This window comes from Rhipicephalus sanguineus, chromosome 8, assembly GCF_013339695.2.
Source record: "Rhipicephalus sanguineus isolate Rsan-2018 chromosome 8, BIME_Rsan_1.4, whole genome shotgun sequence".
NCBI classification, from domain to species: Eukaryota; Metazoa; Arthropoda; class Arachnida; order Ixodida; family Ixodidae; genus Rhipicephalus; species Rhipicephalus sanguineus.
In genome coordinates, this window is record NC_051183.1 from 99,327,325 (window position 1) to 99,339,959 (window position 12,635).

Here is a 12,635-nt window from a genome sequence, read left to right on the forward strand (position 1 = left end):
TTTTGTTGCTCCGTTTCCGAAACTCAAGATACGCACATAACGGGGCACGATACGCGTTCAGGAGAAGAACAGAGGGAAAGTATGCACAGTGTGTCCATGATTAAACAACACTAAAGTTCATTGCAAAGTTCAGAAATTGGACATTCAAAATCGAACACACTCAAATGTGTAGGGCCCTCTGACGTATACACATATAGGTAACACGATTTTTGTTTACTATTAATGCTCACCAAAGTGAACAGGAGCTTGTGATGTGACAGAGTCATGAAATTTAAAGAAATGTAGGCGAAATGTCAGTGCATTGAAAAACCAATAAAGATGCGCAGGATACCTAAATATGAAATAATAATGCAATGAACTGCTTATTAACCGCTGTACTAATACGAAACACAAAACAACTAGATATATACAGGGTGTTTCAAGAAATGTGTCCAACCTTCTCAAAAAATCTGGAAAACGCGATATTTGCTCGGGCCTTTCAGAATTGCTTCTTCTGTAGCGGCAGGAATCTTAAGGTAGTTAAGGACATCATTTTGGAGAGTAATTAATAAAGTTACATAATTAACTTTTTAATTAATGGAGTTAGGTGATTGTGTCAAATGGGAGAAATGGAAGTTCTTCACGCGAAGAACCCATCCGAGCTCTGAGATTTCGAAAAAACGCCCTCTAGTAATTGTTGTGGCGTAATGAAATTCAACCAAATGCAACGGCTTTCAACAGCGAAAGCCGTCGAATTCGGTTGAATTACTTCGTAATTATTACTAGAGGCCACTTTTTCGAAATCTCAATGTTGGGTTGGGTTTCTGACACGAAGAAGTTCAATTGCCCAATTTGACACAGTCACCTAACTCCACTAATTAAAAAGTTAATTAATTTAACTTTCTTAATTACTGTCTCAAGTAATGTGTCTAACCATCTTAAAGGAGCACTGACATCAAATTTCAAGATCGAGATGTGCCCATCATTCGATCGCTTGGTATGCATAGGTCTTCTTGGCCAAATTTGAACGGCATCCGTCGCGTGGAAGTTATTTTAATTCGATGTCAAACAGCGTAGGAGAAAAAACAAAAAATCGGCTGCCCTGCAACATCGACACTAGTGCTACGTGTTCGGTGTGATACACTGCACAAAAATCACCCTGAGTGACGATACGCTAGTAACAATGACGTCGACGATCTCCGAGTGTGTTTGGAGCCGACTGCCAGCCATGCTTTCACTCTCTTTGCTGTGTCGAAGCGTGCGGCGTGCGTTTGCGGGGCGCACATGCACAATACGACGACTGGCACCCGGCGAGGCCTATTGTTCCGCACCCCTCTCGCTTTGTTGTCGGGCTGCTCTCGAGGTAGTTTTCGTGAGGGGTCACGCGCTTAACAGGTTTAACCAGTGCCTCCTCTATAACTTTCAGTGCCTGGTAGAACACCCTCCCGCGGCCGTCGGCGCTTGCGTTTCCCCCGCTCGCCGCGACTGCGTGGTGGCGCTGTGCAAACAGGGTCGGGCGCCTCGGGCGCTGAGCCGGTAGTGCTGGTGCGGGCGCGGCCTAGAGCGCTTGTTTGCTTTGCTCTGCCTTAGATCAACTTCGGGCTGTCCAGGAGGCCCGCGAGGCGGCGGAGAGCTTCGGGCTCTCTGTCCCAACGTGGGAGATGCCCTCTGCACCTGGCACCTAGCCGAGTGTCCTTCAGGACCCCTTTTTGGGCAATAAAGTTTCACCACCACCACCACCACACGTGCGGTTGGGTTTAGCGAGTTGAATGCGAAGGAAGATTTTTTTAATCCTTTGTCGTGACCACGCAGCTTGCATGAATTGCGATGTCGTACTGCTGCGTGCCGCTGTGCAAGTCGGACGAAAAAAAGAAAGTGCCTGGACTATACATCTGACCAGCTCCTTTTTGTCCTTGATACTTTGCGAGCTTTTGCAGACGGTGCGCTCAAAGACAACCCAAATTTGGCAAAGCCACTCAGTACCTTGACAAAGTACACAGTTCCAGCCCTCTGTGCATCAAGGCTCCTTAAATGCCAGAGTGATGGCAGCTATGACCGCAGGGTGCGACTCGTGAACTTCATATGTATTTACTTCCTCAGGCCACTCCTCTCGGACTATGCGTTTAAAGGGACACTAAAGAGAAACAATGAGTTGGTTTAGATCGATAAATTATGCTCCGAGAACTCTAATGTCGTTAATTTCGCCATCATAGGTTTATTAATAGAGGAGAAAATCTAGTTCGAAGTTTCATTTTAAATTTCGCACCGAAATCTCCCGCGTGACATCACGGATTTCAAAGTGTATTTATCGCATTTTGGCTCCATTGGATCAACAAAAATACGTCAAATTTGATAAGTTAAGTCTATGGCTCCCTCAAAGGATAATGCACTTAATTTTTACCGATGAGGAACTACGCAGTCCCTAGGTGCCATCAAAACATGTGACGTCACGGCGAATGGTGCGGAAACTTCAAGGTGGCGTCGCCACCTACATTTTCTCGCTTACTAAGCGTCTTCTCTCAGCAAGCGTGGTGTTTTTGGTATCGTGAAAGAGTACTTTACTAATATGAGAAAAATCGTTTTGTTCTTTAGTGTCCATTTAATGTGACTGACAAGCAGGATGCTTGCAAATATTTCGCGAGGAAGCCACTTTCAAGGAAGTATGTAAGGATTTGAGAAAGGTTGTGTCGTTGTTTATTATATGCGATATTTTATTTGTCAACAAATATTTTCATTGCAAGCCATTTTACGTAACGCTGTGAGAAATATTTTCTTGTGCAATTTATGATCTTTTTTTCTTGTCAGCAAATGTTTTAACCTTAGGCCATTGTATGCATGGCTCTGAAAAATAGTTTTGTGCAATTTATGATCTTTTTTCTTGTCAGCAAATGTCTCAATCTTAGGCCAATGTATGTATGGCTGTGAAATATTGTTTCCTTGTGCAGTTAACTTTCCTTTGTCACCAAATGTTTCACTATTAGGCCAATGGATGTAAGGGTGTGAAAATCATTGTGTGTGCAATTTTATATATTTTTTTTTGTACGCAAATGTTTTAATAGCGGGCCAGTATATGTAAGGCTGCGAAAAGGTTGCTTTCTTCCAATAGAAATTTTTTTTTCCTTGTCACCTGGTGATTTAATCCTAGGCAGCAGGTAGGACCCTGGACAGAGAAACCGCACGCCTTTTTCTTCACGTTGGGTTAATATTTCAAGAGATATTTTGAATTGGGACAACAAATTGGTTGTCCCAATTCGTTGGTTGTCCCAGACGAAATATATATTTTATATATTTTTTGTACGCAAATGTTTTAATAGCGGGCCAGTATATGTAAGGCTGCGAAAAGGTTGCTTTCTTCCAATAGAAATTTTTTTTTCCTTGCCACCTGGTGATTTAATCCTAGGCAGCAGGTAGCTACCCTGGACAGAGAAACAGCACGCCTTTTTCTTCACGTTGGGTTAATATTTCAAGAGATATTTTGAATTGGGACAACAAATTGGTCCAGTTGGATTTGGGTAATGGTGGAGCGTAGACTGATTTTGAATCGGGTTTTGTATAAGCTTGCTCCGCGGCCGAGTGCCAAGTCAGCAACTGCGGGTTTTGCCTAGTCTTGTGTTTGTTGCAAGCGAGCTCAAGAGCTTAGCGGTCGAGTAGGCCTTACTTCTACCGATCATTGTCAGCATCTCAAGATACCCTGACGTCGAGAAAATCGCGAAACTAGCAGCCGCACCTGCGCAGGTAACGCGCGGCCAGCGAGCGAAAGACCGCGAAACCCTGTTTGGGTGGCGGCGCCTGGCGGTGAACGGTTGTACTCGCGCCGACGGTCGCGCCTTTTGTTCTCCTCCCCGTCCACCAGGCACTGAAAGTTATAGAGGAGGCACTGGTTTAACCCATACCGAGGCACCCACATACTTTCAATCTCTACCGCGCGCGGGGCCCCGATTTGAAAACCGCGCTTTCTACGTCACCACAGCTTGAGTGCACGTGGTCTTTGACGCTCCCCGCATGGGTCGCTAGTTTCTTGTGGTTTTTAGGCGGGCGTTTTGAAGTGACGCTAAAATGGTCACAATTAACTACGCTAGAATTAGTTATACGATACGCTAGAGCATTTACGATTTAACTTATGGATTACCAGACCCAAAGCTACAAATTACAGTAAAAAAGTCACCAAAAAAAATTTTGCTGTCAGGGGTCCTTTAAGATGCCTACAGAAAAAGTCATTCACTCCTTTTGGACGTCTCAGAAGAATCTGGCAGTTGCGTTCTTCCATGTTTCTGTTTAGGTTTCGCCATTGAATTTGGTTGATTTTCATTACTTCGTTAATAATACTAGATGCCACTTTTTCGAATCTCAAAGTTGGGTTGAGTTTCTGGCATGAAGAACTTCAATTCTCCCATTTGACACAACCACCTAACTCCACTAATTAAAAAGTTAATTTAACTTTTTTAATTACAGTCATATAATTTCTTTAACCATCTTAAAATCCCTGCCACTACAGAAAAGCCAATTCTGAAGGCAGCAATCAAATATCGCATTTTCCTGATTTTTTTAGAAGGTTGGACACATTTCTTGAAACACCCTGTATATGCTCAGATATACATGCAATGCTACCTTCACTACTGATAGACAAAATGAAAAAGCAGATTTAGCAGAGTAAGCGGTACATTGCACAAAAAGAGAGACACATTATTTGGTACTTGACCACTACATGAGAGGTCACTGGCGGCAACGGGATGAAGGCGATGGTCAATTTATGCAGCAGCACATAACATTCGAAGAAACGCGTATTGCTCAACGCCCAGGTGAAATAAGCCTACTACACCACTTTTCTTTCACCGCGAATACAATGCATAGCTGTAAGATAACGTCACCGAAGTGAGAATGTCATGGCGGGTACACTGAGCACTTCATTGAGATAAACGCAAACAGCAAAATTCTGCATATAGGACATTTTCAATACTCAAGTCTCACCAGAAAAAAAAAAAAAAAACTCTCATGTCTACACATGAAGGTTCGTCGAGCGGCTTTTCTATAGGTAATTACAGAGATAATAAATAAACAAGTATAGTTATCTTTCACAATGCTCAGATTGCCTTTTAGGCGTACAATACTGTACTGCCACGTACTGCAGAGCTGATTTATGTTGCACTGACAGTCATTAATGCACATAACCCGATGTGAAGATGCCTGTTCTGTGTATCATTCAAGCAGACCAACAATTATGTTTCATAATTCTCAGACTACTTTCAAGCGTACAATACTGCCACGTATTCCGGAGGTTTTTATGTTGCATTTGTTGACAGTTCTTATTGCACATAGCAGATGTGAAGATGTGTGTACTTTGTATCACTTCCAAGAGTCCGGCAGTTGTTTCATAGTGCTCATATTGCCTTTTAAGCGTACGATACTGCCATGAACTGCAAAGGTTATTTATGTTGCGTTGACATTTATTAATGCACATACCCGATGTGGAGATTCCTGTTCTGTATATCATTCAAAGAGGCAGGCGGCTCTTTCATAATGTTCAGAATGATTTTTATGCGTATGATAATGCTACATATTGCAGAGCTTTTCATGTTCCTATTTTTTAGTTATGTTTTATAATTCTCGGGCCGCTTTTTAGCATGCAATAGCGCCACCTATTGCACAGCACAAAACATAGAAAGGATGTCTGTCTGTTGGAGATTGATTTCTGACAACAGCATCAAGACGCAAATATAACGCAAACACAAGCGTTGTTGTGACCCGGCTTTAGCTCCGTTCCACCGCTGCGACCAGTTGTTGCGACGTTAGGGTTGCGTCGAGTCTGTGGGTTGAGGAACTGATGCTCGCAAGTTGGGAAAATGAAAACAGATTTACTGGCACTTTTTGTACACATTTACATAGTGAAGAGGTAAGAGTTCAGCGACGAGCGAACTGATGATCCATTAACCCAGCGCTCAGAGCGTCTTGTCTCACTCAGCACCGCCACTATAACCCCTCAGACTGGCTCCTCGTTCTTGATTGTAGTCAATCACACACACCACCCACCATGACACCAGCCAATAACGCACTGTCGCCGAGGGGTCGTTGCACTCGTTGATGCAGCCACGGCCGGTCTGGAGGCACGCGCTTGCTCCTAGCGCGCGCCTCCAGACCGGCCGTGATGCAGCAAAGTTCCTGCGGTCAGGCAGGGAGGAGGGGATATAGGGCGACTTCTTCCGTCTCTCCCCAGACGGGCAGGAAAGGGTTTACGGCAACTCATAATTGCTCTTGTCAAAACATCCGAGACAGGTCGGCACCGCAGTAGCTCAAATGAGCCATAATGACCTATTGCAAAGGCGGTGCCCGCTTTGACGTTGCTACGCTGTCCATCCATGCAAACGTGTGTTGTTGCACTTCGCCCCTATCGAAATATGGCTGCCGTGGCCGGGCGAGCGCCTTTCGTGTTAACACTACGATAGGTCCAGCTTTCTAACATTTGTGTGAAATTAAACCCGCGCGCATTCGCAACAAAGCGCCAGCGCTGCCACTTGTCACGACCATTCGGCCGCAGGCATATACGCAAGTTAGCGCAATCTCTGCTTTCGATATTCGGCAAGCTTTCTTTGGCACTGCCGAAGCAGCTGCTTCGTGGCTCGAAGCTTGCACTGCAACCTTCGCACTTCATCACAGCCGGCACTGTCAACCACGAGGTCTGTCTGACAAGCTGCGTCCGTGCGGTTGATTTCCACCGTGTCGCTGGTCAGTGCCAAATCTGCAAAAAGTAAAAAAAAAATTAAAGCCGGTTCCACGCCAGTGAAATGTGAGTGAACAGCGGAACTGGCAATTAAACAAGCGCCACCACCTGGCGAACGCAGGTCGAGTTCTTTCTTTACCTCCTTTCTACGTCTTCTTTCTTTCTTTATCTTTCTATATTGATCTGCCCTCCCTCCTCATTTGCCTCCTACTAACCCTCACATCACTCTTCCTCATTCTCTTTCCCGCCTCTTGCTATATAAACTTAAGTTTGTATCAAACAAAGAAACGAGCCCTTAATATTCCCTTGGTCCGTCCACCCCTTGATGTGCTATACTGTACCACGGCCGGACTGGAAAGGCGCGCTAGCGTTCCGTCTTGCGCGCCTTGCTAGTCCGGCCGTGACTGTACAGTCGCTCTCAATGTGACTTGCAGCACGGGAGCGCGTGGCCACACAAGCTTCAAGATCACGATGACTTCCACTGTTCCTTATTTCCACGACTAAACGCTGTTCATCGAACTTGGGAATGGTCCCATAAGAAAGTATAATTTTGTTCTGCAAATTAACTCAAGCTGTATAGACCAGAACACATCGAATTCCATGCGCATCGCCATATTTGCATCGCGCGTCGCGCCATCTATCGCACACGCGACGAAACAACATGCGCGGGCTGCCACGCCAGCAGACGCTACACAGAGCAAACGTGAAACTCCCGTAACTCAGCCCGTCGGAGAGCGTGTTTCGCGTCTTTTCTAGCCTGGACATTTTCGCTGATTTTATTGAAACATCAAGAACATCTTGCTCATGCAAGTCCACAATGTATACAGTACGTGCTGAGTGGGCTGCGGAAGCAACTTCGTCAGATACATACGCTGTTACATTTGTAAAAAAAAAAAAAACGTGCTCGCTGTAGTACGCGTGCATCGTAATTGCAGTGCAGCTCGCGAAAGAGTGAAACGATGTTTTGTTGCCCCATATTACAAGTTGTGCACAAAGTTTTGTGAAAACTCATCATTTCAGCATGCATATCGTAATAATTAGAGTACGCTTTACGGGTAGTTTCGCGGAACGTAATTTTTGTTTCACGAGCGCTCTTACAATAATGCGTCTTGCTCACCAAAGCGTGCTATCAGAGAGTATAACCTGCAGTATCGTTCAGCGATTCCTTTTGGAAGCTACCTGCGCGATTTTATTCTTGTAACCAGGGGCGTCGGCAGAGGGGTGCAAAAGGGGCACTTGCCCCCCTCAAGCTCACTAACAATTGCTCCCTACCCAAGCCACACAAGCGATCCCCGCCTCCCCACCGCGATGCAATACGGGTTTGCACCCCCCCCAAGACAAAATCCTGCCGACGGTCATGCTTGTAACGATGGTGCTTTACAAGCGAAACTGTGCTACTCTTAGTTAAGCCGGTTAGCTACGCCTGCGACGTAAAGAACACTGGCGCGAGTACTGTTTACTTACGTGCCAATATATGTATTATGTGCAGCTGGATGTCTCGTGTCCAAATAAATTTGGGGAAATGAAACACTGAAATGAAAGCACGAAATTCTGGCCAGCTGTTGAGGAGCACCGTGCCATTTATTACCTTTTGAAGACGAAATCTCGAAGGCGTGGATGCCATCAAAAGCACTAAAGCTTAATACTACGTTGAAAGTGGCAAAGCATGCTGATTGCTTGCGCTTGAAAGCACTACCTTGCACTAGATTTTCGTCAAAGGAAACGCTCAAAGGTATGAAGTGCACCCCCACACAAAGCTCGCGCCTGCCTTCAACCCAGCTGGGTGTCACGCAAATTAGGTTCGCAAAATGAAATAGGTGGGCATCACACTGCAGAATACAAGCAGTTAGTGTACTTACTCGCGCATTTTCACTCGGCTCCTAGTTTGTTTGTTTTTTTTTTTTTTGCTTGAATCACAGTTATCCACTCGCGGCGAAGCTGAAAACACCGCACCAGCACTATTTCCGTGGCGCGTCGTAATCGTCGCAGACAACGCTAATATCCTCTTGTTGCGCTGCTTGTTTTTGCATCCAAAGACGACGCAGTAGTGCCTAGACGAGCTCTTATACGCAGAAGCGGTGTGACCGGGTACTTCTTCGCACTTTAAAGCCTCAGAACTGCAGCTTGCCCTGTTTACTTGGCGCAGCCCGCGCGCGCCTTGGCAGCCCGATCAGCCCGGCGTCTGGGTGCGAGAGTATCCGCTCGGCTCGCCAGCAGCCTGGGTGCGAGACAGGCGTGCTCTGGTGTATAGCCATGCGACACCTTTGAACTCGTGAGTCCACGCGCTCCTGTGTTGCAAGTCATATTGAGCGCAACTGTACATAGCTATGCTATGGTGTATACCCTCCTCCTCACCTCTACAGCTCTCCTCCTTACCCTCACTTCCATTTCCCATTCCCTTTCTAACTCGCCACCGAGCAGTGAAGGCCAGCGCAGTGTACGTCTGCTGTGCGCTTGTCCGTGTCTTTTCTTTCGTCAGTGCTCCTGCTTTGCGCCTCAGAATTCCCTTCCGAGGAGTGAAGGAACTGCGTGAAAATATTTACGGTCAAATAAACCTCACATGTTTTGACATATTTTTTATCTCTTGAGAATAAGTACAAGAACTGGGTAGGATCTGAGGAATAGGAAGCTGTTCAACACAGTTTTACTGAGCTTATTCCCTGTTTAGGAGTGTGGTTTGCTGGGCCAGTTCGTACATGATGAGTGGTGAAGGGTTCCAGCAATTTCAAACACGAGCACAAGAAAGGAAACGCGCAGGACAAGGCTGGACTTACAACTGAAGTTTATTACAAAGCGGTTTTCCCTAGGACACCACCACGCATGCGTAAAAAGCACCATCATGTCACATACTATCTAGCACGCACCCCCACCTCCCTCTTTCTTTATCTTAACAGGACCTTAACACATGTGCTACACGGGAAATTATAGATTCTCAAGGTAATGAAATTCTGTATCAGTTATCAGCACAGAAGGTTCACTGACACATAATTCAGCGCCAAACTTCCTGATGTGGAAAGCTTCGCATATTTCTTTTTTCAGTCTATTGCGTTCCCTCCCCACAATCGAGACACTCTCAAAATGGGGTACGGGAGGGCCGTACCCAGGAATTTTTTTCGGGGGGTGTTTGTGTGTAGAACGGCCAACTTTGGCAACTGGAGGTCGCTGTGAAGGCGTGCGAGTATTTTAGAGTCACCTGAAAAGTTAAAGCATGAAAAAATTTCGGGGGCTGTCAGACACCCCTCCCCCCCCCCCCCTCCCCCTTCCAGTTGGGGCCCTGACTGTAAGACGTACTTAGGAACCAGCTCTCTAGCGCGTCCATCGTCGCAGGTATGAAAATCTGACGACTCGTCGTTGGTCAGGAGCTCCACGGCGAGTTCTGTTCGAGAACTTTAAAAGCACGTATTGTTTTGGTGATTGCTCCACGAATGCATAATTACGTGCAAAAGCATGTGCGACAAACAGCGCTGAAAGCAGGAGACTTCCTCGATCCAATGCTCTGACGAGGTCACAGTGCTTCTCTGCAACACAAACTGAAATTTCTTTATTCACTGTCAATGCTTGTCTGCATTTCTCACAACTGAGTGTCTTCAAGGTGACGTAGACAGTCACATACCCTGCCACGTATCCCAATATATCGCGATAATGTCCATCTGACAGCGTTTCTTCATTTGACAACTACGTTGCAGCCAGGCCACGAACAGTTCCTGTGAGCGTCATGTCATTCGTCATCCTCGTCACTGGCATTTCCAGAAGTGGCGACCCGTCGTACTTCTAATCACGCTCGCAAGTACACGTAGAAATTTCAGCAGGAAAACTCACCCTGGGGTACTGTGAAGGAGTGAAGTTGTCACGTCAAATCGCGCGCACTCGTTTTCTGCGCAGCTCCGCGTCTTAGGTAAATCGTAAAACGCGCACCTTGCACTTCCAATTCCTAATTGCGACTGCACTGAAGGACACAGCGCTTGTTCGGTATGACGAATTCAATGCCGCACACACGCTGCAGCGCGCACGACGTTCTCGCAACTTCGGAAAAACGGTACACTGCACTGAGAGGTCCGACGTACTACCACGTGAGGCAGCAAGAAACAAACTGACGGGCGGGAGTGCCGCCGCAGTGCTTGTCTTTCCGTCATTAAATATAGTGCGCTTTTCAGTGGAACGTTTCCTCGCTAGATGCTGATATTTCATTCAAACATAACTGATCATATTAGTATTATCGCAGGTTTCTTCCGCCGATTGTGTTTCTTTACTCAGCGAAATGCCGCGAAATGCCGCGACTGTCTTAATGACGACCAGTGACGTGTGTTTCAAGTTGTATGCACGTATGCATCTGTGTTTGAGTTGTTCCCTGCGCTAGGCTGGCTACCTGCGCGACGCACTCAAGCGCGCTGCCGGGAACGGGGGAAACCAGATTCCCGCCGCCGCTTGGTGACGTCAGCACTTCGAATGCGGAGAGCTCTCCGGGCGCATAACCGCTTTCTGTGGCGCAAACCAGCCGAATTATCTGAAACGACGGCCGGCACAACCTCTGTTAACTCTGGTAAAACGAAGTCACGCGGTCTAAAATTAACGGGCTCTGCCGTTGCCCTCCAAAGTGACCAGAAGGCAACTGTATTTGCAGCTGCTATATCACACAGCAAGAAAAGCAAGCCACACATAATGGTTCTGACGTAAGCATGCCGAACGCTTACATACCGTCATTCGCTGATACAGCACCGGTGCGGTCAGAACAGGGCGACGGCTCCCGTGGTCGTTCGCGTGGCGAGCGGGTCCGAGGTTTGCGCGTCCTACACGATGGAAGACCTTTGAAAATCCTTGGAACGGCGTCAGCCTTCAGCGTTGGCTTTTCGCGTTCCAGGGACACGACGACGCCGTTGATGCTAATATCGTACGCAGTGACAATGTCCGAGGCGTGGAAATGGTGAGCGCACACACGCGTGTACTTCGAGTCGAAGTTGAAGCCGCCGCTCTCCTGCCGCGGTATGGCCCGCTTCCATTTCTCGCGCAGCTCCTTGTCTAGCGGTAGAGAAAACAGCGACACCTTCTTGGTCGTTCCCTTGTAGCCGGAACGGCACCCCGGCACGCAACAACAGTTAGGCATAGTCGTCCTGAGACAACGCTTCCGCTAACTCACACAAACAAGCTGCTCGTCGAACACTGCGCGGGCGTTTCAACCATTTCAACGTTTCAATACGCAAACGAACGATGCCCTCTGTGAGGCAGTGGCGCCGCGTCGCGGCATAAATTTGACGTCACTTCCGCCACCTTTTTCGCAATGCATTGGGATACAGCAGGGCATGAAACAGGGCCTCTCCTGAGTTTTTCTTCCTCCATGGGCGTACTGGAATACGGTAGTGTGTCGTCTGGCGCCGAAAACGTGGTTCTTTTTGAGATGACAGCCAGCGGTGCTAGAAGCACACCGTACTACAACTACAGTTATGGTGTACTAAAATTGGTTAGTGTGTCGTCTTCGCAGCCATGTTCGCAGCGCAGCAAACCAATGGGAGAACGGTGGCCACTTTGGCGATGACGCCACCAAGCGACGCCACAATCGAACGGTGTGTCCTGCGCGCAAAATTTAAATTGGCATTAAGAAAATTTCTGCCCTTCTTGAGTCAAATGGCCACGTAATACAATTGAAACTAAACATATTTGCAAGATTTAAACACTTAAACACATTTGAATGCAATACTGCAATAAATAAAGATGCTTCTGCGTCGTCTGAGCTTGCACAATTCCTATCGCAGAGCAGCGTCCCGGATCGTCTACATGCTTACTGTTTTGATTGCAAAAGGCATAAAAAAAGCACATCGCTGTTCATTCCATGCATATGTATACGCCTGTCTAGCTATCACACTAATTTGAAGTTATGCGACGAAACACACGAGGAGGTCCGGAAGCATAACATTAACAGCATCAGGTGAGTTGCACAACCACCCGT

The 12,635-nt window shown here is 46.8% G+C and overlaps 1 protein-coding gene across 1 annotated transcript; it reads right to left on the reverse strand.

Moving 5' to 3' along the window:
- Window positions 1-5,827: 5,827 nt before the first annotated feature.
- LOC119402248 (uncharacterized) lies at window positions 5,828-11,901 on the reverse strand. The gene is made up of 2 exons (XM_037669380.2): window positions 11,390-11,901; window positions 5,828-6,712 (listed from the first exon to the last, which is right to left on the reverse strand). The coding sequence occupies exons 1-2, from the start codon at window positions 11,793-11,795 to the stop codon at window positions 6,525-6,527; spliced, it is 594 nt and encodes a 197-aa protein (XP_037525308.1). The 5' UTR covers window positions 11,796-11,901; the 3' UTR covers window positions 5,828-6,524.
- Between the last annotated feature and the right edge of the window lie 734 nt (window positions 11,902-12,635).

What these genes read in the sequence shown, in the direction of transcription:
- LOC119402248 (XM_037669380.2), bottom strand. Translation starts at nt 11,795, where the DNA reads ATGCCTAACTGTTGTTGCGTGCCGGGGTGCCGTTCCGGCTACAAGGGA. An exon ending in TGCTGTATCAGCGAATGACG is followed by an intron (nt 6,713 to 11,389) that starts GTATGTAAGCGT and finishes TACTTTTTGCAG; the next exon opens with ATTTGGCACTGACCAGCGAC.